This window comes from Psammomys obesus, unplaced genomic scaffold (genome assembly GCF_907164565.1).
Source record: "Psammomys obesus unplaced genomic scaffold, mPsaObe1.curated_primary_1811, whole genome shotgun sequence".
Lineage (NCBI taxonomy): Eukaryota > Metazoa > Chordata > Mammalia > Rodentia > Muridae > Psammomys > Psammomys obesus.
The window spans coordinates 20,875,853-20,902,399 of record NW_026585504.1 but is presented as its reverse complement, the minus strand read 5'-3'; the positions used below and the strand labels follow the sequence as shown (position 1 = coordinate 20,902,399).

The 26,547-nt window shown below is 35.7% G+C and overlaps 1 protein-coding gene across 1 annotated transcript in view; it reads right to left on the bottom strand.

The window, feature by feature from the left end:
* Positions 1-418: 418 nt before the first annotated feature.
* Dph6 (diphthamine biosynthesis 6) overlaps positions 419-26,547 on the bottom strand; it is a 130,688-nt gene continuing 104,559 nt past the window's right edge. The window contains exons 6-9 of the mRNA XM_055603851.1: positions 20,467-20,528; positions 5,617-5,711; positions 2,207-2,294; positions 419-782 (exon numbers count right to left, since the gene is read on the bottom strand). Coding sequence (XP_055459826.1) covers positions 729-782; positions 2,207-2,294; positions 5,617-5,711; positions 20,467-20,528 — 299 coding nt within the window. The 3' untranslated portion in view covers positions 419-728. The remainder of the gene's footprint in view (positions 783-2,206; positions 2,295-5,616; positions 5,712-20,466; positions 20,529-26,547) is intronic.

Sequence of the window (26,547 nt, the reverse complement as noted above, 5' to 3'; positions counted from 1 at the left end):
CCTTGAGTTTTTGATCTTAGGCATTCTGATGGGTGTAAGATGGAATTTTAGAACAAGCAGGGCAGCAATAGGCAGGTTACAGTGATGGGGAAAGCTCACAACAGGAAGAACACACCCAATGATTATCTAAATGGCCAACACTGAAAACATAATACAGACAGCATTATACAGTCTAAGCAGTCTAAGATTGTATTCATGTACATAGGAAAATGTGTGTGTGTGCGCGCACACAGAAAAAGGCAGGGCAGAGACTGAAAGAGAAACAGAAACACAAAAAGGGAGAGTTTATAACAGCAGTAGTGAAAAAGATGTCCATAAATTTGAAAGTGAGCAAGGAGAGGTAGGAGGGGTGTACTGGAGGATTTGGAAGAAAGGGGGGTGGTATAAAAATTATCTCAAAAAAAAAAAAACCAGAATCTTTTTTTTTGTTTGTTTGTTTGTTTGTTTTATTTGGTTTTTCGAGACAGGATTTCTCTGTGTAACAGATTTCTTGATGTCCTGGAGTTACTCTCCTTGTAGACTAGTCTGGCCTTGAACTCAAAGAGAACTGCCTGCCCCTGGCTTCTGAATGCTGGGATTAAAAGCGTGTGCCACCACAACTGGCTAGAAAGTATTATTTTTTTTTTTAAAGAAAGTAAGTTAAAGAAATTTGGCAATATTAGAGAAGGGTTCACTGAAATGCAATGAGAAAAGTTGGTCATAGTAATTTTTAAAATTCAGTGCAGATTTTAAGAATTGTGTATATAATTAGTTGTTTCATCATTCCCAGGTATCGAAGACACCTAAAAGGAAACAAAAGAAGGGAAGTGTGACATATTTATAAATGTCAATAATATCACATCTGAAAGAAACAATAGCTTCCTACAGTAGGCTAATGGTCTGTGTAGACTTAATGGCATACCAAGAGAACCCTAGTGAGCTACCTGGGTGAAGCTGAACTTAAAATGGAGGAATGCTTACAGGAGAGACCAGTGTTTCAGGTTCTTAGCAGTGCTCATGTCAGCAATTGTAGAAGAGGGCTATGGTAAAGGGCCCTTATGGTGAATTTGGAAGGTGTTTAGATAGAATCATGCCATTCCATTTTTGATGAAAGGTTACCAATGTTTACTTTTAGCCTAATAATCTTATTAGCCTAATAATTTTAGCCTAATAATCTATAGATGTGTAATCTTGTTCATCGTTAATTTTTCTGGGGAATTGACATGCATATTTATCATTTATGTGTCTGTGTTCGTCAGGCTTTCATGGCAAATGCTTTCACTTTTAATAGTCACCTTGCTGGCTCTAGCCATTACTCTTTTTTCCTGACTCATTATGAGGTTTGGGGATCCCTGTTTTCCTTCTGTTTTTAAAGAAGCTGCATAATCTGAAAATGTCATTGTCATTCTATGTCGCATGTACACAACTGCGAATGTGCTTCAGGAAGTAGGGAAGAAAACAGGACAGAAGACCTTTGCCAGTTTTTTTTTTTGTTTGTTTTTATCATGACTCTTTTCTTCATAGAACTTCACTGAAAACAGAGGGTAATCTCTTTTTTTTTCATGCAAAGATCTCACACAGATCTTCACCTACCCCCAAAGGCACCTACCCCCAAAGATTGAATGGGGGTCTGCTTTATCCTGATCCCTAATGTATTTTAAATAAAACTCTTGTTTTATTTTACTGCACTTTGTTTAACTTTCCATCTTTTTCCCATTCCTCTCTTATAGCTTCCTTTATATAGCTTCAGAAAAACTTTCCTCTCCTTTTTTCCCTCCTAAGCCCTGTACAATAAAAATCAGTTTTGCTCAAATGCTTATGTGCTATGACATGACTGTTATGCTACATGAGTACTTTTGTTTTATACTGTCTTTGCTTAGTATTTACATTCTTTTTTAACTAACACTCAGTATCTTTAAACTGAAAGGCTTTTTTGTGTTATAGAACATTCTTAAAACTAGAAGCATTCATAGAAGTAGTAGTTATTGACTGATTAAATATATATTCTCTGCCTCATTGTGTGCTGTTAGAACATAATTGTGGTGACCCCAACCAATAAATCATCTGATTGCTAGCACCTAACTAATTTGCTACTGTATTATACTGTAAATACGTGATATGCAGAGTATCTGATAGGCAAGAAGCACCCACTGGGTGAGTATCACACAACAGAACTAATGCATAGCTTTCCTGTATTTGAAAGCCCTGCACTCTGGGATTTACTTACCTTGTCTTCCAAGTGCAACCCTGAAAGCCGGAGATAAGCCACAGGTGCGAAGGCATCAGCCGAGTGGATGACTGCTTCGGAGGAGTCCCTGCAGCACAGACAACTCAGTGTGCTTACCAAGCACACACCTTGTGGATAAGTCACTCCTGCTGCTGAGAGACCTGAAATCCCTCAATACTAAGAAACAAGGATGCTTTCTCCATGTAAAAGGACACACAGCTTACACTCAATGTTTACTCCATTTGGAGACTTCAACTGTTGAACTGTACAGCACCAATTGCATTGGCTAAATGTTAAATTTCGCTGCTGGGTCTTCCTTGTGCCTTTATTTTCAAGAGGCAATTGACTCTGCAGCACCCAAAGTCTAAGTCATCCCTCACAAAAGCAAGCTGCAGCTGCTGGTGGGCTTTGGCCAAACTGACCGCACTGTAGGGTCACTGCTATACATACACCTCATTTGACAGGGTAATTGCCACATCCAGGTAACACTGTATGAACTGCTTGCTGTGACCATACGGGCACATGTAAATTAACTTATGATTTAATAAAGATATCCTGTAAAGAACTAGAAATTACTAAGGTTATCTATGAAGTTATATTAAATAGCAATTTTGTTGTTTATTAAGACAGTTATTAAGCAATTTTGTTGTTTATTAATAATGCTTTGCATGTCGACTGAAAGTGTAAAAATTCCTCATATCTCTTTAATTTCTCATGAATTATTTTCATTGCATTTATTAACATTAGCATCTAACCACTCCATGATCACAAAGCTTATTTCTACTTTAACATTTTTTTTAAGATTCATTTATTTTCATTTATATGTATAAGTGTTTAGTTTGTATATACATATGATGTGCATGCCTTGTGTCCATGGAGCCCAGAAAAAGACATTAGACCCCTTGTAACTGGAGTTACAAATGGTTTTAAGCCGTGATATGGATTCTGGGAATTGAACCTAGGTTGTCTAGAAGAGCAGTAAGTGTTTTTATCTGTTGCCCTAGCTCTCCAACCCTGTTATTTTGACTCTAAAATTTTTAAAATTGAAATTATATTTATGCTTTTATTTTATTTTAAAATTATGTATATCTTTGTATGTCTGGCTGTAGGTTTGTTTGTGTGTGTGATTGCAATTCATGTGGAGGTCTGGGATTACAGGAAGCTATAAGCTTCCAGAGGCTAGTGCTGTGAACTGCACTGGGATTCTGCAAGAGCAGTACATGCTCTTAACAGCCGAATTGAGCCATCCCTCCTGACTCTTACTTCGACTCTTTGGGACTAGGGTAAAACATAGTTGAATCAGGTTTTTCTGATTAGAAAGTTAGAAGGAGCCACGAAATACTTGAGTTCAGAATATTAAAATTTCACAAGAATATGTTTACGGTTCACTTACAAGATGTATAATACTTTATATATGATTGAAAATTCAATGTATAGTCATGAGTTTTTACTACCAAATCTGTATCTTGCATATTATAAAGTAATATTAAAAAGACAACATGAAAAGAAATTTATATAAACTGACCCTTTAAAGAATCAGATTTTTGATGAAATGCTATAACTAGCTTTCATTGATTACATCAGTGCAAAGATGCTTGCAGATAAAATGGGAGGAAGGAACAGCATAGAAAGAGATAGCATGTAGAAAGAAGAAGAAAACCCATACCCACAAATTATTCTGACATCTACACGCATGGTGTGCAATCCTTGTTTACCCTCTTTACCTCTCTCTCTTTTTCTTATATACACATGCACATACAGTTTCAGAGAGATAAAGAGAGATAGGGAGGGGAGGAGAGAGAAAGGGAAGGAGAGGGAGGGAGAGAAATAGAGAGGAGGGAGGAAAGGAAGGAGAAAGAAAGAAAGACAGGGAGGAAGGGAGGGAAAGATACACAGATAAATAGGAAGGGAATTTGCCAGGAAGAAGGGCTCTTGTTAATTAATACACCTTTTCTGACACCTTTCCTCAACAGCAGAACCAATATTCCTCGTGTTATCATCAACGTCAGGCTTGAGTTTCTATAGTTACAAAATGATGGTGGTGAATGGTTTCACTATTGAAGGAGCATGATGCTGAAGTAACATGAAGCAGAACTTCTCACAATTAAGTGTCTATGAAGACCTCTGGGTCCTTTGGGACATGAAGCTGTTAGTTAGATAGGTGGTTGGAGCATCATTACTTTGCATTTCTTGCTGCGTTATTCTTCCCTCTTATGGTTAATATTGTGTTAATAAGTAAATATATTCCCAGTTTCTCCATTACACTGTAAGTTTACCCAAAAATGTAAATGTGTTTCTTTAATAGTAAACAGCACTATTTCACAAAAGTACATTTCCTGCTTATAAAATCCTTTTGTGATCAGCATGGCCATTAAAGAAAATCTCCCACCTATAAACTTTGGTGCAATAACTCTGCTATCTTGTATCATAGTTAATACACAGATATGTTTTCCATTCAAGCTTATATAGGTGGAAACAATGGGCATCAATAGTGACCAACAGAAATTGATGGAAACTATAGGCACTCTATTAAAAAATGTCAAATAAATTAGTGATGTTAATTATTAATGCAAAACAAAGCAAGAGTGATGAATAGTGGGCTTAGGGATGAAACCATTTTAGTCTTAATGTTCCCAGATTATAGCTTTACCTATTATTAATTGTTCAAAGAATTCAAGTCTTAATGTGAAAACTATCAAAGCTGTTCGTTCAACCAAGCTTAATTTTAACAATCTTTTCCAAGAAGCTTGAGCTTAGTAGAAGAAACAAAAGCAAAACAACAGAGGAAAAGCCCTTCCAGCAGACAAGAGTAGAAGAATATAGAACACAGCTAATAAAGTGATGAACTAGGCAAAGTTCCTGTTTCTTCATTATACTAATTTTTACAATTTATGGTGAAGGTATATCGCTACTCACCATAAACTGAATTCAAAACAAATTTCATATGTAAAAATAACCCCCAACAACTGAAGAAAAATGTCTAGCATCATCATTCTAACTTGTTAAAGCCAAGAAAGAAGAAAAAGAGGATGGAGTTAATGGAACCCACAGGCTACTGATGTGGCAGTTTATCAAACGTAGCTGTAATGAAAGATAAATAATACAGGCAATTCACACTTCATGAAAGGATAAAAGTGTCAGTGTGTAGGTACCAGTTTTACTGCAGGCCGTAATCAGCAAGTAAAGGAAAGTGCAATGTCTAAAAAGTTTACAGCCTTCTATGAAGGCCTCGTCTTGTCAGGTATTGATTTAAGTATTCACACGACTTCCTTGGGATTAAACAAATTGAGTGTTTGTGAACTTAGAGGACATGTTCTATTTCTTACAGCCAAAGCTGCCGCAAGCTAAATGCTGGGCTGCTTCTATCACTTCAGTTTAAGAAAAAGGAAGATGCTGAAATGGTATCTTACACAATGATTTTCTTCTTAAATAGAGGACAATCCAAAGTGAACGTTTCATACTCGCCACCTTCCCCACATACGTGGACACCATACTTCTTAGAAAGCTGAGCATCAGGAAAACACAGAAAAATAAAAATTAAAATGACATCCTCAAAATACTCATTTTGCAGGCTATTCTCTCCTAAAAACTAATGCAGATACTAACTAGAAATATAGAACTGCCATGAAAATCCTCAGATCTTATTCTGGCTTCACAGAATGTTCTAAAAACACTTACCCCTTTTGCAAATACCTAATTCAGTATCATTATATTCAGCAGACATGAATGTCTAACCCAGCTCTTCTCAAAACCTGTGGGGTGGGTGGGACCCCTTGGAGAGAGGGGTCAAATGATCCTTTCATGGGCAACACCAAAGATGATCAGGAAACACAAATATTTCTATGACAATTAACAACAGTAACAAAATTGCAGTTGTGAGGTAGCAATGTAAATAATTCCATGGTTAAAAGGAGGAGCTGTATTAAAGGGTTCCAGCACTAGCAGGGTTGAGAACTGCTGGTCTAATGTATTGTGGGATGATATTAGTACTTCCTCTCACCTTTACTTTCGTAGTGCTGTTATAACTACCAGGCGTCTTACAGACTTTGCTTCAGTCTCTATTTGTATGGCATTTTCTCGTGATTAAAATACTTGTGTGTCTCTCACAGTGAAAAAAAAAAAAAAGAAAAGAAAACATATTGCAGGCTGTAGAAAATTACATTTTCTTAAGCCATGTGTCTAAAGAGGACATTTGAGAAGTGTTTGCATAAAGTACAAGATCTTTAATAATCTCAAATCCTAGCTAAAAGTTATAGGAAATAAGAAGTTTTCTTTACAACGATAAAACTTAAAGATATATTTTAGCACCAATGCTCACTTTAGATTCAAAGGTAGGTACGTTACTATGGAACAGATAGAGCCTAACGATACAGGTCCTGCCTTTTGAATTTGAAGGGTCAAAACAAGTTATTAGAGAATTTATCAGTCAAAAAAATTAAAACCTTTCTTAGGCCTATAATCACATACATTATGCTTGGGCTGTTATTTTAGGAATATTATAAGGCACTAAAACCAGTGAACTTCCAAAGTCATAGAAAGTCTTAGAAAGTGCTTAAGTCTTAATAAGATTTAGCCCCCAAAGTTGTCTAGTAAAATTTAAATTTTAAAAAAAAGAAACAAGCAACCAAACCAAACCAAAAATCCAAAACAAACAAACAAATAAACAACCCTGTGTTATTTGTTTTTAACTATAAGCCATACGATGTAATGATCTTGATACTGAAAACTATTTGGCTGATACACAATAGGTATCAGTGTTGAAACAGTTGCACAGGCTGTCATTGATACTGATCTTTTAGATTCTATGTGGAAGCTTAGTCATCACACATCTGTGACTCCCTGATTCAGAATGTAACAGCTTTCCCTACTCATGGTTGCCGTAAGTCCAAATGTTTATAGCTCAAAGAGGAGGGATTCCTTTTCTGTTACTGCCAATACTGTGGTTGCTTCCTAAATTTTCAGCTTTACCTGAGGGTTACAAACTTATTTGGGAATTTTTGTAGTCGTGCTACTATTCTGAGTGGGTGGTACAGATATATGAACACTCTACTCCTCCTACTGAGAGTCGGAAGTAAAGTAAATGACATTGTAAAGCCAAATAGCAGGGAAAGCGTGGGAAGGAGAACTGGATAATGTTTCTGTAAATGCTCCAAAGGGCAAAATAGATAAATTTTTGCCTGGGTCATAAAACAGAGATTTGGCAAGGCCAAATTATGAGAGGTGGTCCTTATGGGACCAAATAATAGGACAAGACTGCTTTGCCATACTAAGCTAAATTAAATTAATATCTTCTCTGCAATAAAACCACACGGCAATAATAATGGGTTATGGATTTCGGGGTATTTATTTGTTCTGCTCTTAGTGTTCTACTGATTTTCTAACAACTTCCCTCCATGGGCCTTCTAATTTCACCTTTCTGACCACTTGCCAGTCTATGTGGGATGTATACAGGATCAATATTTAGCTTTTCTGTGACGGCAAATATCTCACGGAAACGGCATTGTTTTTGTAATACTAAGCATAACAGGACTGTTAAAGTCTGTGTGGCTATTACATCCTACAGATGTGGTTCTGTTAATCCTTTGTAAAAGTAATGTAGGTGGCTTTTAAGAGGTGCACCTGACATTTGTATGTGCTGTGCAGTATCTTTAGCTTACATAAAATACCATTAATATTTATTTATCTATCAATCATCTCTTCAACAGATATTTGAGAGATGAAAAAAAGACTAAAACAATGTCTTGAGAGCTTGAAATTCACTAAATATAATGCATTTTACATAGTAGCATAAAATAATAATGAAGCTTATTTTGCCTATATTAATCAGTATTTAGAATCCCTTTTCCTACTCTATTATTAATTTACCAGTACGGAAATATAGGTTTCCAGTCAACAAATTTGGAAGAAAGTCCCAATAGTTTCTAAGACTGAAAAATCAGTAAGTATTCTTACTGAATTCTGATTATTTCTCAATTTATTTCATGCTATAACATACATAAATGACTCTCAAATGTCAGCTCTCAGGTTCTTGATGATGTTGTGGAATCTCCTTCAGAGGTGAAAGTTTATGATATCTGCTTTATTCAGAGAACTGGCAGTCTACTAAAATACAAGACTCTGTGATATGAAAGCATGAAATATGCACAGGATAGAAAATGTTTCTTTCCATGTATTTAAGATCCAGAGGTATATATTCCAAAAAAATGTTCATGTTGTACCTTTAATCTATTTTTTAAGACTTATAAATCAACATTAGCAATGTTTATACTATTCACAGTAAGCGGTAACAGCCATACATCTCCACTCAGTGTCTGGTTGTATCTTAAAACTGGGTTTATCATATGCTGTAATTAAGTACTCCTTGGTAAGATTCTGTCAGAAGTATTGTAAGAAAACCACCAAATGATTTTTTTCTTTAATGTAGCTTCATGCTGAAATTATATTATTTTTTCTTTTCTCTTTAAGATTTACATTTTCTGGTTCTGTTGCTGTCCTTGTGGAGCTCCTGTCCTATCCAGGTCTTACTATTTCCCACTTCTTTTATAAGATTCCCTGCATTCTGCCCAAAGATTGGCCATAAGTCTCAGTATCTGCTTTGATACCCTGCAAGGTAGAGCCTTTCAGAGGCCCTCTGTGGCAGGCTCCTGTCCTGTTCCCTGTTTTTCCCTTCTGCTGATGGGAAACCTCTTAGCCTTTCTGAATGGGAATTGAGCATTTTAGCCAGAACAAGGAGTGCAACAGAACCAAAATATCTGGGCATAGGGGTCTTTTCTGAGACTGATATTCCAACCAAGGACCATTGATGGAGATAACCTAGAACCCCTGCACAGATATAGCCCATGGCAGTTCAGTGTCCAAGTGTGTTCCATAGCAATGGGAACAGGGACTGTCTCTGACATGAATTGATTGGCCTGTTCTTTGATCACACCCCCCTGAGGGGGAGCAGCCTTACCAGGCCACAGAGGAAGACAATGCAGCTAGTCCTGATGAGACTGACAGACTAGGATCAGAAGGAAGCAGAGGAAGACCTCCCCTATCAGTGGAATTGGGGAGGGGCATGTAAAGAGAAGGGGGAGGGAAGGTGGGACTGGGAGGGGAGAAGGGAGGTGTTCACAAGGGGATACAAAGTGAATAAAGTGTAATTAATAAAAAATTATTAAAAAATTTACATGTTTCAGAAAGAAGAGGAGAACCTCCCCTATCAGTGGACTTGGGGAGTGGCATCCATGCAGAAAGGGGAGGGAGGGTGGGATCGGGAGGGGAGGAGGGAGGGGCTTATGGGGGAATACAAAATGAATAAAGTGTAATTAATAAAAAAATTTAAAAAATGTGGAAAAAATTTACATTTTACTTTCCTTTATATTCTTTCAAATTCAATATGAATAAAACCATGTTCTTAGTGCCTTTCACCCCAATTCTCTAAATACAATGCAAAAGAGCTTGAAATATGAGCATAGAGCTTAACTCTGTGCTTTTGTTCTATTCACAGCTTACTTTTCTCAAGCACATTAATTCATTTATTGACTCAATAGCTTTTTCCTTAGAACTTTGCAGTTGCAGATTCCATTATGTACAGTAGGAACATGGCAGTGAACAGCAGATTCTCTATGTACACTAGGAGCATGGCAGTGAATACAGGATTCTAGTGTTCACACTAGGAGTATGGCAGTGAACGAGGCAGATAATACACCATATCTTCCATTTTAAAACCCTGATAGTGACTTTGCACTCCAACTGTCAAAACCCAGCTCCTCTCTTTATTTGTATATTCACCCTCAATATCTTCCCTACATGGTACAACCTTACTGATTTTCCTTAATACTGTATGCACAGCATTATCCTATTCAAAATCTTTGCATGGACAATCACTGCCTACTTGATAATACTGAAGTATTTAAGTGATATCCAAAGGCTTCTGGCATTCTGTCCCATCCTTTACACGAATTCATAGGCATCAAAGTGTATACAGCAGATTAGCAAATTTGGAAAGACCCTGATTGTCTTGAGAAAATTAAAACGATACTTTTATAAAGTAAAATATGAAATTATAAACACATATCCTAAATGAGTTTCTTTCTAATCAACATAGAAAATTGCTCTTCATAGGCTGCTCTGAGCCTCATGTTTCTGTATTTTAATTTTATGTAGCCTCTAGACTGTAAAAGTTTTTCATGCATGGCTTTAATGCCACAAGACTCTGTTTTTACATTTCTTGGACACTCTCCCATGCACTCTGTGCATTATGTCACACATAATATTCAACTACCAACTGCCCTTCTGCTATGGTTCAGATGTGAGCATGGTCCTTCAGAAAAGCATGATTGGCATCCTGTCACAAGTTCAGTTTGAACCAGAAACAAATACCCCCTGTCTATCAAAGATTAAACGGAGGAAATCCCTGATATCTTTTCTTCTACCCTCAGGAAGAGGATACAATTTTTTTTCCCAGTTTTGGAGATCTACTACAGGGAACAATCTAAACACCTGATAATCAACGCATCCCTTATTAGCCACTGAATAGGTGATATCACTATTTTCCTCCTCTTTTATATTAATCATTTAGAGAATTAACACAGAAAATGATAGGGAACAGAGGGCCACCGCGTAAGATGGATACACTTGCTATTTGTCTGAATTTTGCTTACTTAAGAAAACAGGAAACAACCTCGGAACCTGCTACAGAGGGCCTCTGAAAGCCAGAAGAAGAAAACAGGAAACAACCTCGGAACCTGCCTCAGAGGGCCTCTGAAAGCCTCTGCCATGCAGACTGTGAAAGCAGATGCTGAGCCTGATGGCCAACTGTTGGGCAGAGTGAATGGAATTTTATGTAAGAAGTGGGAAATAGCAAGAGCTGGAGAGGACAGGAACTCCACAAGGAGAGCAACAGAACAAGAAAATTTGAACACAGGGAACTTCCCAAAGACTCATACTCCAACCAAGGACTATTCATGGAGATAACCTAGAACCCCTGCACAGATGTAGCCCATGGCAGTTTAGTGTCCAAGTGGCTTACATAGTGATGGGAAGAGGGACTGCCTCTGACATAAACTGATTGGCCTGCTCTTTGATCACCTCCCCCCTGAGGGGGGAGCAGTCTTACCAGGCCACAGAAGAAGACAATGCAGCCATTCCTGATGTGATCTGATAGACTAAGATCAGAAGGAAGGAGAGGAGGACCTCCCCTATCAGTGGACTTGGGGAGGGGCATGCATGCAGAAAGGGGAGATAGGGTGGGATCGTGAGGGGAGGAGGGAGGAGCTTATGGGGGGATACAAAATGAATAAAGTGTAATTAATAATAATAATAATAATAATAAAGAGGAAAAAAGAAAAAAAAGAAATGTTGCTGTTTTTCTAAGGTTGTTTTTTTGTATTTAATAAGGCAATATAACTTTTACATATGTGTTAATATAATTTTGATTCCATAAAAGCATGTTTTAAGCTTCATAGATAGCTAAATCATTGTGTCTTCTAGATAAGATTTTTAGAGGAGGTGAATATTGGTTTGCCATCTAATTATTGTTAGAATAAGCTTTTTAAAAACTGTTCAAGCAGATATGGCTGACTTGGGTCATTCTAGGGCATATAAAAGTACTTTGGAACATTTTAAAGTGAATTCCCAGCATATGAAACGAGAATGACTTCCATGAATCTGTTTCAGAAGCATGTCTACTTACATATGCACATTCATAATGTTATTTGTAGATGAGTAACTACAGAACAAAAGTTAGGAGGCTCATAATTTCCATGTTTAAGTTTTTTTTTATCCCCTTAACAGGTAGTATTAACATTAATTGTAAATTTTTCTCATTAAATTGTGATGCTTTGTTTTTGATTTATTTATCCTTTTATTTATTTATTAGACCCTTTCCAATTAATTAACTAACTTTACTACTGACCTCCTCTTCTCCCAGTCTCTCTCCCCCACCACCAATTTCAGTTCTCTTTCACAGTTCTCTCTCCATCAGTCTTTCCTGCACTTGATCCTCCTGTTCCCCTTCCACTCTCTCTTCCACTCAGTCCCCCCCTCTATCTACTTCAGTTGTCCAATCTATTTCTCCTTCTGAGTGAGATCCAAACATCCTCTCTTGGGTCCTTGTTGCTTAGTTTCTTTGGGTCTGTGGACTGTAGCATGGTTATCCTGTAATTTATGGCCAACATCCACTCATAAGTGAGTACATATATGCATGTCTCCCTGAGTCTGAGTTACCTCACTCAGGATGATATTTTCTCGTTCCATCCATTTGTCTGCCAATTTCATGATGTCCTTGTTTTTAATAGCTGAATAATATTCCATTGTGTAAATGTACCACAATTTCTTCATCCATTCTTCAGTTGAGGAGCATGCAGGTTGTTTCTAGTTTCTGACTAGAATGAATAAAGCTAATATGAACATAGTTGAGCAAGTGTACTTCTGGTATAGTGGAGCATCTTTAGGTTATATGCCCAGGAGTGGTATAGCTGGGTCCTGAGGTACAAATATTCCCAATTTTCTAAGAAACCACCAGATTGATTTCCATAGTGGTTGCACTAGTTTGCATTCCCGCCAGCAATGGTGGAGTATTCCTCTTGTTCCACATTCTCACCAGCATGTGCTGTCACTTGAGTTTTTGATCTTAGCCATTCTGACTGGTGTAAGATTGAATCTCAGAATTGTTTTAATTTGCATTTCCGTGATGAGTAAGGACATTGAACATTTCTTTAAGTGTTTCTTGGCCAATAGAGATTCCTCTGTTGAGAATTCTCATTTTAGCTCTGTACCCCATTTTTTAATTGGATTACTTGGCTTGTTGCTGTTTAATTTCTTGAGTTCTTTATACATTTTGGATATTAGTCCTCTGTTAGATGTAGGGTTGGTTAAGATCTTTTCCTATTCTGTTGGGTGCAAATTTTGTCCTACTGTGGTGTCCTTTGCCTTTCAAAAGCTTTTCAGTTTCATAAAATCCTGTTTATTAATTGTTGGTCTTAATGCCTGAGCTGTTGGTGTTTTTTGTTCAGGAACTTGTCTTTTGTGCCAATGCGTTCAAAGTTTTCCCCACTTTCTCTTCTATTATATAGTGTATCTGGTTTTATGTTGAATTCTTTGATCCACTTAGACTGGAGTTTTGTGCCAGGTGATATGAATCTATTTGTATCTTCTACAGGCAGACATGGAGTCAGACCAGTATCATTTGTTGAATATGCTGGGTTTTTTTTCATTGTATGGTTTTTGGCTTCTTTGTAGGTGTATGGGTTTATTTCTGGGTCTTTGATTCAATTACATTCATCAACCTGTCTGTTTTGATGCCAATATCATGAAGTTTTTCTTTTTTGTTTTTGTTTTTTTTAAACTATTGCTCTGTAGTACAGCTTGAAATCCAGGATGGTAATATATCTAGAAGTTCTTTTATTGTACAAGACTGTTTTAGGGTGCTGGAGAGATGGCTCAGAGGTTAAGAGCACTGTCTGCTTTTCCAGAGGTTCTGAGTTCAATTCCCAGCAACCACATGGTGGCTCACAACCATCTATAGTGGAATCTGATGTCCTCTTCTGACATGCAAGTGATCTACAGATAGAGCACACTTATATGTTAAATAATTAATTAAATAAATAAATAAATAGTAAGACTGTTTTAGCTATCCTGAGATTTTGTTTTTACATAGAAAATTGAGTATTGTACTTTCACGGTCTGTAAAGAATTGTATTGAAATTTTGATGCACTGAATCTGTAGATGGCTTTTGGCAGGATGGACATTTTCACTATGATAATCCTACCAATCGACATACATCTTTTGGTATCTTCTTGAGTTTCTTTCTTCAAAGATTTGAAGTTCTTGTCATACAAGTCTTTCACTGGCTTGGTTAGAGTAACACCAAGATATTTTATATTATTTGTGAAGGGTGTTGTTTCTCTAATTTTTTCTTAGACCATTTATTATTGTATAAAAAAGGGCTACTGATTCTTTCAAGTTAATTTTTTATCCAGCCATTCTTCTGAAGGTGTTTATCAGTAGTAGGATTTCCCTGGTAGAATTTTGGGGGTCACTTACGCATAGTACCATATCACCTGTGAATAGTAATACTTTGACTTCTTTCATTTCAATTTCTATCCCCTGATCCCCTGATCTCCTTTAGTTGTCTTCTTGTCTATCTAGAACTTCAAGTTCTATATTTAATAGATACAGAAAGAGTATCCCTGATTTTAGTGAAATTGCTTTAAGTTTCTCTCCATTTAATTTGGTTTTGGATATTGGCTTGCTATATTTTTATGTTTAGGTATACACCTTGATCTCTCCAAGACTTTTAACATGAAGGTGTGTTAGATTTTGTCAAAGGCTTCTTTAGCATACAATGAGATGATCATGTGGTTTCTTTCTTTCAGTTTGCTTATATGATGTATTGCATTGATGGATTTTCGTATGTTGAACCATTCCTGCATCCCTGGGATGAAGCCTACTTGATCATGGTGGATGATGTTTTGATGTGTTCTTAGATTTGGTTCATGAGTATTTTGCAACAACGTTCATAAGGGAGATTGGTCTGAAATTCTCTTTTTTTTGTTAGGTCTTTGTGTGGTTTAGGTATCAGGGTGACTGTGGCCTCATAGAATAAGTTTGGCAATGTTCTTTCTGTCTGAGGAGTATTGGTATTAGATCTTTTTTTTTTTTTCCTGGTTGGGAGACTTTTAATGAATATTTCTATTTCCTTAGGGATTTTAGGTTTATTTAAATTGTTTTTCTGATCTTGACTTAACATTGGTAAGTGGTATCTATCAAGAAAATAGTGCTTTTCGTTTAGATTTTATAATTTTGTAGAATACAGGTTTTAGAAGTAAACCTAAAGATTCTTTGGATTTCCTCAGTGTCTGCTGTTATGTCCCCCTTTTCATTTCTGATTTTGTTAATTTCGATACCTTCTCCCTGTCTTTTAGTTAGTTTGGCTAAGGGTTTATTAATCTTGTTGATTTTCTCATAGAGCCAGCTCTTTGTTTTAGCTGTAGGTGTTCTCTGATAGAATTTTGGAGGTCACTTATGTATATTATAATATAATCTGAGAGTAATGTTTTGGCTTCTTCCTTTCCAATTTTTATCTGCTTCATCTCCTTTAGTCATCTTATTATATATTGACTACATATGGAGAGAGTGGGTAGCCTTGTCTTGTCCCTGATTTTAGTGGAATTGCTTTGAGTTTCTTTCAATTTAATTTGATGTTGGCTATAGGATTGTTGTATATTGCCTTGTGTTTAGGTATGTGCCTTTTATCCCTGATCACTTCAAGACTTTTAAAATGAAGGGTGTTAGATTTTGTCAAAGGCATTTTTTTTTTTTTTAGCATCTAATGAGATGATCATGTTTTGTTTTGTTTTTTTTTTTTTTCTTTCCGTTTGTTTATATGGTGTATTGCATTAATGGACTTCTGCATATTGAGCCATCCCTGAGATAAGGCCTACTTGATCATGGTGGTTGATGTTTTAATGTGTTCTTGGATTTGGTTGTTTTTTGTTTTTGTTTTTGTTATTTCTTTTTTGAGAAAATCAACAATATAGACAAACTCTTACCCAAACTATCTAAAAGCCAGAGTTTCAATATCCAATATAACAGAATTTAAAAAAAGGGGGGGGGGGGCATATTACAACAGACACTGAAGAAATCAAAAGAATCATTAGGTCTTAAATCAAAAGACTCTACTTCACAAAATTAGACAGTCTAAATGAAATAGGCAATTTTCTTAATAGATTCCATATACCAAAGTTAAATCAAGTGAAATAATCCTATAACCTCTAAGGAAATAAAAACAGTCAATAAAAGTCTCCCAAGCAAAACAAAAAAGCTCAGGCCAGATGGTTTTAGTGCAGAATTCTAACAGACTTTCAAAGAAGAGCTAATACCAATACTCCTCAAACAATTCCACAAAATAGAAACAGAAGTAACATTGCCAAACTCATTCTATGAAGCTACAGTCACCCTGATACCTAAATCACACAAAGACCCAACAAAAAAAGAGAATTTTACACCAAGTTCTTTTATGAACACTGATGCAAAAATAATCAATAAAATACTTGAAAGCTGAATCATTTATCTTTTATTCATTTTAAAACCAAAGATGCAGAGAGCCAAATCAAATGGACTTTTCATCAGTCTTCCCTAGAGAAGACTATGAGGTTTAATGAAGTACAATTTCACTGTATAAGTAGTATTTTTACATATAATTTAATGCTATATAGATTGATTCAGATTTACTTATTTATTGGGTATATGTTACTACTCTTTAGATCTTGAGGTTAGCAGTGTGAGCAAACAGATTCTACAAAGAACAGCACACTGTTTGTTCCATTTTTTTGCTGTCCTTCCTCCAGGTATAGGGACACCACATCTGTAATGGAAGTCTCCTACTTACTTTAGAGGAAGGTCAAAGCATTCCTTCATTGCCTGCTCCAGGGAGAATAGCAAAGAAGGTCACAGTGACCTTCCTGCTTTGGCTCTGCTCAAATGTCAAGGTATTTTTTTTTTAAGACATCAATTTTGAATAACATCAACATGAAAGATTAATGGAATAGATTACCTAGTAAGGAAAATTTCCACCTTTCAACATTAGGAACTGGGTGAATGGCAGTTTTCTTACTGCTAACAATTTGTTGCCAGGACCCAATTAGTCTATAGTTTTCCAGTTTATGTGGCCTGTAACATTATTCACCTCTCATGTCTTTCTAATAGCCTTCCATATTACTATATATTTGAAGATACTCTTTTCTCATTATTTTCCTTGCTGCTGTTCCTAAGTTATAGACAACCCCTTGTGGACCTCATTGTACTATACTTTTTTGACACTGTATTCCCTCTCATATGCATAAATCCTGGCTTCTGCCATTACTGATGCTGCTCTCTTACTGCTAATATTACTGCTCAGAGCACTTGTTCTATGGCTAAGGCAATGCTTTTCTTATTTCAGTTATGCCCCCAAATGACTTACAAGTAGAACACAGTGTATGCTCTGAAATCAGCTAGACTTAGACATGAATTCTATTTCTGATATTCCCCAGTCATGAGATTTCGTAAAAGCCCTGCTTGGAAGTGATGCTTTGTCCTAAAATGCAACAATAATATTACCATCCTCGTAGGTTTATTAGAAAATTAACTACTCATACACAAAGACCACTTAGTATATGCCACTCAGCAATGACTTAACTCACAGCTCAACTACCCAGGGAAAATAACGCCTGTGTAGTGTGGTGGAGTGAACATTAAGAGCAACATTTCTCAGTTGCTTCGGACAGAGACCTGAAGGACATGAGAATTTAGTTACTGTCTGACTCTGTGCAGTACACTGACAACAAACTGCAGCCCTCTTCCTGACCATCTCAACTGAGCTCCAATCTCATTGGTTAAAAAAAATCTGCCTTCAGGTTATATGTTATAACAAAAAGTCCAGTCTGCTTAAAATCAAGCTTGTCTTTTTTTTTTTTTTTTTTTCTCTAAACCCTGCAGCCTTCCATAGTAACAAGTGTTTCTGATTTCCTTTACTGTGTGTGAATAATTGTTGATATTTTGTTTTCCAACTTGTGGAAATTTTGATGCCAATGTCATTTCCATTTTCCTATCACAATATTTCATGTATCTTGCATCTGTTTCCTATACCAGTTTCATGGGCTTTACTTCCCTTGTTTCCAATCCGAATCTATGAAAACTGCTGCTAGACTGTATTTCCTCAGCTCTCTTTTAATAGCATGGATAGCTGTTGAAGAGACCTCTAAATCTTATTATTTCTTATCTTAAATTGCCTGGTCCATCCCTGAAGGCCCTTTAAGACTAGGCCCTACATTTCCGTTTCACCTTTGCTTTACTGATCTATCAACACCAGTTTAATTTCATTTAGATCAAGTTTCTTCTTGTCTCTGCTAATGAATCTTCATTCATATTGATTTACTTTGTGTCCACTGCCCAGGTAAATCTCACCCATCATTCAAATCTATTTAAGATCTTCTAGCAGCTGCTGCAGGACCTGTGGCCCTATTCCACCCAACAGCTCTTACCTGTGCTTACAATTGGGAGCCAGGTTGTTTGATTGATCTGTTGGAGGTTATAAGGGTTTTCTTTCCCTTATTTAGTACAGCATACGTTAAAATGCTGAGTGGTCATTTTGTTTCCTTCCCATTTCAGCAGGTGGCATAGAACTGGTAACATGGGTTGATTCTGAAAATACTTAATATTCAATTCTTCAAGTATCTCAAGGCAATGGAGATCAGGAGCTCACTTACAATACACATCAGAAAAATGTGAGGGCTACAAAGTGGAACAGTACGGAACTAACATGACTTATCTCACTTATCTTTAAATACAATATCAGGTACTTCTGCTGGTCAAACTACTTACAATAACTGTTTTTCCCCTCTTCATTTACTTCTCATTGTTAGGTAAGTTATCCTCAATTCAGTATTCTAAATCTTTCAATATGTAGTTTTAATCTCCTAGAAAAGCTTTAGGCAAGACATAGTCCAAAGAAAGGAGACAGATGTCTGGAAACCTGTTCCTTCTGCCTTATATATTTATATAAACCAAATATCTGAAATTCTGGGGACCAGAAGTGTTTCATATTTCTGATATTATTTTCGGATTTTGTAATATTTGTATACACATAATGTGATATTCTAGAGAAAGCCCTAAATTGTAACATAGAATCCATTAAGTTTCATGCATATTTGTGTAAATACACACAGCCTATATGTTATTTTTGTGTTTGATTATTATACAGCAATACTCAAGTTTACCCATAATCGTGACACTTCCTAAAACTTTATGTACATTTTCTTTTTCTTATAGAATTCACATTACCTCTTAAAATAAGAGCACACAACTGTACATATTAATGGTGTATCATAGTATTTAAAAATGACATGTATATATCATATAATACTTTAATTACAGTAAACATATCTTTCTTAATTAGTTACATTTTTATGTAAAATATTCAAATTCCTTCCTTCCAGGTTTATGGACCAGCGCAGTACTAATATCTATAGTTATCCTACTAAATTGGCTTTTCTACAGTGTCCTTCAACTCATAATGTCAAAATCCAGAGAACTTGTAAAGAGTTCTTATATGAGAGCCAGTCTCTTATTTCTTATCTTTTACTTTCCAAAAATTGACTTCATTACATATCAACATTGCTTTGGGAGAGAGAGAAGCTAATTTCAATCTGGTTGCAGTCAATAGCTATGACTACAAACTGTTCCATGGCGGTAAATGCTTGCAAGAAGATGCCTATCTGAACACAGAAAGCAACAAGATATAAACGCAAATGACACCAATTTCTCTAGAAACAAAGCATAATCTGTTATAATTGTATGCCCATTTCAATTTTCTTTTAATCTTTACTATCTGATTGTCACAAAGCAGGTGCCTAGTTTTGTTAATCAAAGAAGAAATTAGTATTTTTGGGATGTTTTATGCATTTGGTATAGACTGATCATTGATAAACCATAAAATAATCTATTACAAATAATTCTAAAACCAATATGAAACCCATAAGGTTACTGTGGAGTGCAGCAGCTCATGCCGTAGGGCTGTCCTTGACAAAACCCAAAGACAGCAGCAAGGAACTGAGCTATGTACAGGACACTTAGCAGAGCATGGCTCTTCATAGAAACAGTGATTGCCTATCTATATCTTGATTGTAGGTTAAAAACCTCACTATCTGACAAACACAATGCTTCAGTTATTTACCCGGTGCTGCATCAAACCCAGCATCTGCCCCCATTCTCCAATACAGTTCAATACAATTAACAGAAAGGAAGAATGAAAGTAAGTATTATTTAGTATGTAATACACACTTAGGACTTGACAATGGTATAGATGAAGAAAGGTTATTTGAAATGTTGGAACAATTCCTCTGCCTCTTGGCAAGTTCATTCACCATTGTAAAGAGGACTAGATTCAACAGCCTCTAGAAGTTTCCACTCGCATATCTGAGCCTGCAGGTGCTTCAGAACCACAGCACTGCTCAGGCAGTACACGCTGTCTACTTAACAGAAGCCCATGTCCTCAGAGCATTTTCCTCTGTTCTCACTCTTGCAAGTACAGACAGCATAGTTTGGCTCAGCACACTGGAAATCATTTTATATAATTTTAAACATGCTTCTATTTACCTATAGAGTTTTAACCTTACCAATCATAAAATTGTATCTAAAATTTTCTGAAACAAAAATCATTCTTACAGTTATTACACCACAATCTTACTTTCTTCATTTAGACGCTGATATTTTGAAGATGAACATAAATTCTTACCTCTAAAAGATAAGGCTCCATTTCATCCAGGGTTTTCCCAAGATGCTTATCAGGATCTAAGCCTGTCAAGAAAGGGGAAAATTTTCCAGGTTGGTGTCAGATTGGAGCTATAAAGGCACACTTACAGCTTCCCTTAGCCTTCCTCATCAAGGAGAGCAACGTATATGTATTGCAAATTGGTTTGATTTTAAAGTAAATGGTACTCTGCCAGAATATATTTTCCTGCTTCCTTGAGATAAGCTGCCTTTCTTGCCCTGTGAAATCAGTTTTAGTTTATTTCAGTTGCATCAATAGGCAGATGTTTCCTTCAATTTGACTTCCTTTATTTAGGTAATTGAAATTAAGATGAAAATACTACAATTTCAAAGACAGGAAACACAAAACTAAGGCATTTTAATTGTTGTAGTTTATTTTATTTAAAGATAATATTGTGAATTTTCTGTTTTATGCTTATCTTATTTTAAATTTAAATGAAATGATAGAATAAGAATAGAAAAGAGTTAAACTGTTACACCTATAAATTTAATTCACTTAATAGTAAAATACAGATACACTTGTATTATGAAATGAAGTCATAGCTGCTCTCAAAATTGTGTCTATTGAAACAGACTGTAACACCTTACCAAAATATCCCAATTTTAGTAGTTAAGGTATCTCAATTCAATATGGCAATCTAGATAATCTTCTGACTAGATCTTTCAATATTAAACACTGTATACAGTACTATTTACGTCAGGATAATATGCTGCTTTGTTCTCAGTAATGCCTACTAAGGTCTTCTGCTTCTGCCATTTGGCAGATAACTCCATCTGATACCCATCTGAGGGTATTCTGCATTTTTTTTTTTTTTCATTAGAAAGTGACATAAGTCATCAGGGACCTCATGATTACTACCCATACAGGATGCATTTCAGGTTGTTTTTAGAAAAATATTTCTTGGATAAGAGCCAGCGACCTCTAGGGATTGAAGCTACTGTCCTTGAGAAGGCAGTGGCCTAAGCCACTGTCACTGATGTCTTTAAACCAGCCCAAGCTTTACTACAGGGCTATTATGAGTTGTGGATGTAGAAGGAAGACTACCTGTCCTATCACCCAAAATACAGAGATGCAGAACTCTCCAGAGAGTCTTCATTGTTAGAGCAACAAAGACTCTATAAATTATTAGTAACATGCAAATGAAAACCCAATAAAATTTAATTCTTAATTTTCTTAATTTTACATGTTTCTAAATTGTGTTATTTAGAATCAGTTTATCGTTGCATGTATAGTCTGTATATAATTTACTTTTGTTTATGGAGAATAGTTTCTGAAATAAATATCTGGTAAAACGGATCCCTATAATATATAAAGTTATCATCTAATTTGCAATAAATATGCAGCTCTAACATTTTTGTCTTTCTGTTTTTTTAATTTTAATTTTGGTTTTATAATTTTCTTTTTTCTATTGAAAATAGATTCTTTTCTCAGATAATATATCTTGGTTATAGTTTCCCCTCCTCTATTCCTTTCAGGAATTTCTAACTGGATGTTACACACAGAGAATTCTTATGTTCAGGAATGTTTATAATTGAGAAATAAAGCTCAGAATCAGATTAGCATCAATAAAATATATTAATCGCTGGACTTTTAAAGAAGTTTTAAAAATAATCAAGTTAGTGTTTGAATTGAAATTAAATGTTAGTCTTGGAAAGCACAAATAATTTCTGCTTAACTTGTTTGCTTTATTGGAAGAAGAGTCCATTTACACTTCTAGCAGCAACTAAGGAGCAGTCCTGATATACAGCTTTCTTTATGCTCAAATAATTCTATTATGTGGAATTATTTGAAGGTACCATGAATAACAAGAATTTTGTAGTGTTCAAAGCTATTTTATACAGTCAATTTTTAAAAAACTTAAGCATTTAGCTAATAATTCTCTTGGTCTAAAGGTACAATATTCACATTCTAAAAAAGCAAACCAAAACAAAACAGTACCTATATTCAACACAATGTAATCTGAGACATCACTGTGATTACATGTTTCTCACTTCTTTTGAGTAAAGCAACATTACATTAAATATCTTGGGAGTATTATGAAGAGGCTCTTACATTCTTTTAATGCAAACTTTATTCAAAAGCTTCATTACACCACCCTCCGTAAGAGAGACATTTTTTGTTTAGATTCATTCTGCTTAGTGACCGTTATCTAGTGAAGTCCAGGTCATGAAGACCCACAAACTGTGCTTCACTGAAATCTCACAGAATCTTTTTAGTTTATCTTCTCAAGGAGCCAGCTACGGAATGATGTCTCAAGGTATTCACGTCTCCTAAGAACTTTAGTCACTGAGCCTTTTATTAATGTTGATCTAAATAATGATATAAAGCAATAAAATATTAACAAAGATGATGACAGTCTAGAGGATGAAGGATGTCATTTTATTTCAAGCATGCTTTAATTCACATGCATGAGATTTTAAGTTACTAACAAAATTTTTCTCCAAAGCACAGAAAAAGATTTACTATAAATTCTGACATCTAGCCATTTAATCACATCTTACAGATATTTCTTGATGGAGGCTGGGTGGGTGAATAAACCCACAACAAGACCTAGGCACTGGATAACTCCATGCAGAATTAAGAAATTAATTAGGAGGAAGAACTATAATTTGCAGAGCTGACATCCATTTTACTTTAGTTGCATGTATCAATGGGAAACGATTACAATTCAATTAAAATATTCAATTTTATTACTTTACTGACTGACCTTGAAGTTAATGCCTGCTTTATTTAATTGCATCATCTATGAATAAATGTTAACCCTAAAATGTTATGCCCCATTATTTTCAATGCAGTTTTCAACATCTCAACGGAATTATATTAGCCAATTTATTATCTACTGTCATGAAAGCAAGTGGAGGTTTATTTCTTCAGGACAGCCCAATATATGATGAAGGAAACATCACAAAATAGTTGATAATGCTATTTTTAAGAGTCCAGTGAAATGAATTGTGTTTCCACCTTAACTTTAGCAGTGTACACTTTTACTGTAAAATCACTACTGATATTAGAAAAGGCATAATCAGTCTGAGAAGCAATTTCTGGCTTGCCTATAAATTTTGTTTAATCCACTGCAGGCAGGAACTGAGAATTTAATATAACTTAACAATTAACACACACACACACACACACACACACACACACACACACTCACATCACATAATTTCTGCTATCTTTATCATTTTCAGTAGTTACCAGAACAAGTAATCCTATATTGTAAAGTTTAATTGTTTTTAAATAAATGCAACATTTAGTTGTTTCCAGACTCTAACTGTGCACGATTATAATCTATTTGAGCATTTTGGGAATGAAATGGAAAATTTTCTGTTGAGAATGTCAAACAGGAAAAACGACTGGTTACATGATCTCTAAAATAAAAATAGCTGACATGTGAAAGTGAATATTCAGGCAAGGACATTATTTCAATATTTTTACTTTCCATTCTTTTAATTAGGCCACCAAATGCTTAACTTTCTAATTCACTGTGTCAAGGCTTGTCTCAATATGGGCCTTCTTTCTTACATCTATAAACTGAGATTTTATATCATACAGTAGACTCATTCTTAAGGAACCTTTTTAAAATTTATGGCATATATGAAATGAATGGCCTGTAAATCACATCAAGTATAATTGTGCAGTTATAACAATCAATACTTACTACCAAAGGACCAAATTTTCCTCTTTTCTACTTTAAAAACATTATGCAGTTCTTAACATGAAAAGGACGAATAAAATTTCAAAGATACATGTACAACAGAAAGGGGAAGAGTAGAAATTTTTCTTTAAGGAACAGCAGCCTAAGTGTTCCTATTAGCATTAATTATGGGACTACTGAAACCTGGAAACCTGGTAACCTGGTAAGGGTAGAGATTGTGAAAAAAATCAAAGAACTAAGAATAAAGATGCAGAAAAAAAAATCTAGGTCCTTATTGGTGTTGTTTTTGACATAAGAGTTTGTAGCTCAATTATAGAAGACAAAAAAATTCTTGCAGAGCTGTCGTGTGGTCCACTTCTACCTTTGATTCAGTTTGAAATTAAGAAAGGTCACTCCAGCTTCGGTACACTTCCTTCCCTGGAAACATGACTGGAGGTAAGATGGCGAGGATGTAGGGCACAGCAGTGGTGTAAGGGAGAGAGACTGTACTAAAACAAAAACATTAGTAAGAAAGAAAGGGAACAAATTTGTGAGCAATACACGGTAGACAGGATAAAGACAGTACTTGCAGGACTAGGAATGTATGAGAGAGAGAGGGTACAGATGATTCTCAGGTTTTTAGTTTGGGGCAAGTTAAAAAGAAAAAAAAAGTACCCGTTACCATTATTTCAGGTGCAAAGCAACAAGAACTATGCAAAGTTTGAAAGGAAAATAAAGGGTAAATGTCATTCTAGAAGTATGCTGCATTTCCAGAGAAGCGACAACTAATTGGCAGTGAGGAAAATGGGGTCAGAGCCCGGCAGAGAGGTCTGGACTGGAGATATGGAAATAGTAACAGAAGCTGTAGATGAATTGACTATAGGACAACACTCAATGTGAGTCAAAAAATACAGAAAAGAGCCTGTGGAATATGCATTTTAATGATGACAGTAAGGATGAATGGTGTAAAATGCAAATCTGATTGAGTTATTTTCTCCTCTCTCCTTGCCAAATTTATTGAAGTACATTTATTTGACCGCTTAATAGAATGTATAAAGTATTCAACTTAATAATAACATATATGTATACATTTCAAAGTATTTATCACATTTAAGCTAATTTACTTTCTATCACCTAACATAGCTAGCATATATTTTGGAGAAAGGCATAGGGGATTGCATCCAGGCTCTCCTGCTACTAGGCAAGTGCTCTACCATTGCCCTACATATTCCTAGCCCTACTTACTATTTTTCAATGTGATAAAAGGCACTTCTAAACAGGGTATGTTGGTCCATGCCAGTACTCAAGAGGCTGATGCAGAGAAAATATGATAGTCAGAGGCTAGCCTAGGCTATAGACTGAATTTGGAACCAGCCTGAGCAACAAGGTGAGATACTTTCAAACTGCCCCTCTGAAAAATAAAGATTTACCCTCTGTAGTCTATAAATCTACACGATATTTACAGGCCAGTTGAACATAATATAATCGTAAAACCATTACCCAAATAAAAACTGGAAGTTAATAAAACACAAAAGCACTCTGGAGGGTTCAAGTACACAATGCAGTATGATTAGCTACGGAACCAGTGCTACACTCGGGAGCTCCAGAATTCATTCATCTCATAAAACTCATTACCCATACTCCTTCCTCAACTCTTTTGTATTCCTTCCTCTGAGTTTTACATTTTTAGATTCTATAAATGAAGTCATGTAGTATTTGTCTTTCTACCATTTCCATCATTGTTCCTTGAGAAGATTATTGTCTTGTGTGTTACTGTCCCCTTCAGAAGTGGACCAAAGAAGCTTGGATTTACTTCTGGGCTCTTTGTTTCATATTCTGTTCTATTGGTCTACAGGATTTTTTTTTTTTAATGGCAACATCATATTGAAAAACCATATACTACGAAAAGGAACCAAAGTTTTATAATATATTTGGACTGATTAAGTATAATTCATACTTTAGGAGCTGCTTAAATTTTATTTAGCTATTGATCTTTTGTGCTTTCCTATGACTCTGGGGACTTTTTTTTTTTACTTCTTTTAAGAATGGGAAAGAGGGAGTGATGGTGGTGAAAGGGTTAGACTAACTTTGTAACCTATATGTCTTCTAAAGCCTATAGTTTTGAGTTTTAGGTCCAGGTTAAGCTAAAGCCTCTTAGTACCTTTCCAGAGAATGGAGGTATGTGACCCTATCTGTGAGGACAGATATAAAAGAAGCAAGCAAGCAATGACTTTCACTCAGCAAAAAGAATGACCAGACCTTGTCTTCAAAATAGTGTTTCTTAGCAACGAACCCAGACAGCCTCAATCCTTTTTCTGAGTAGCTCCTGACCTCCAGCCAAAAGCCAGCCCTAATCTTCAAGGATGAGCTAACCACCCCCACCTTCAATTGCAGCTGCATCCACACTTGGC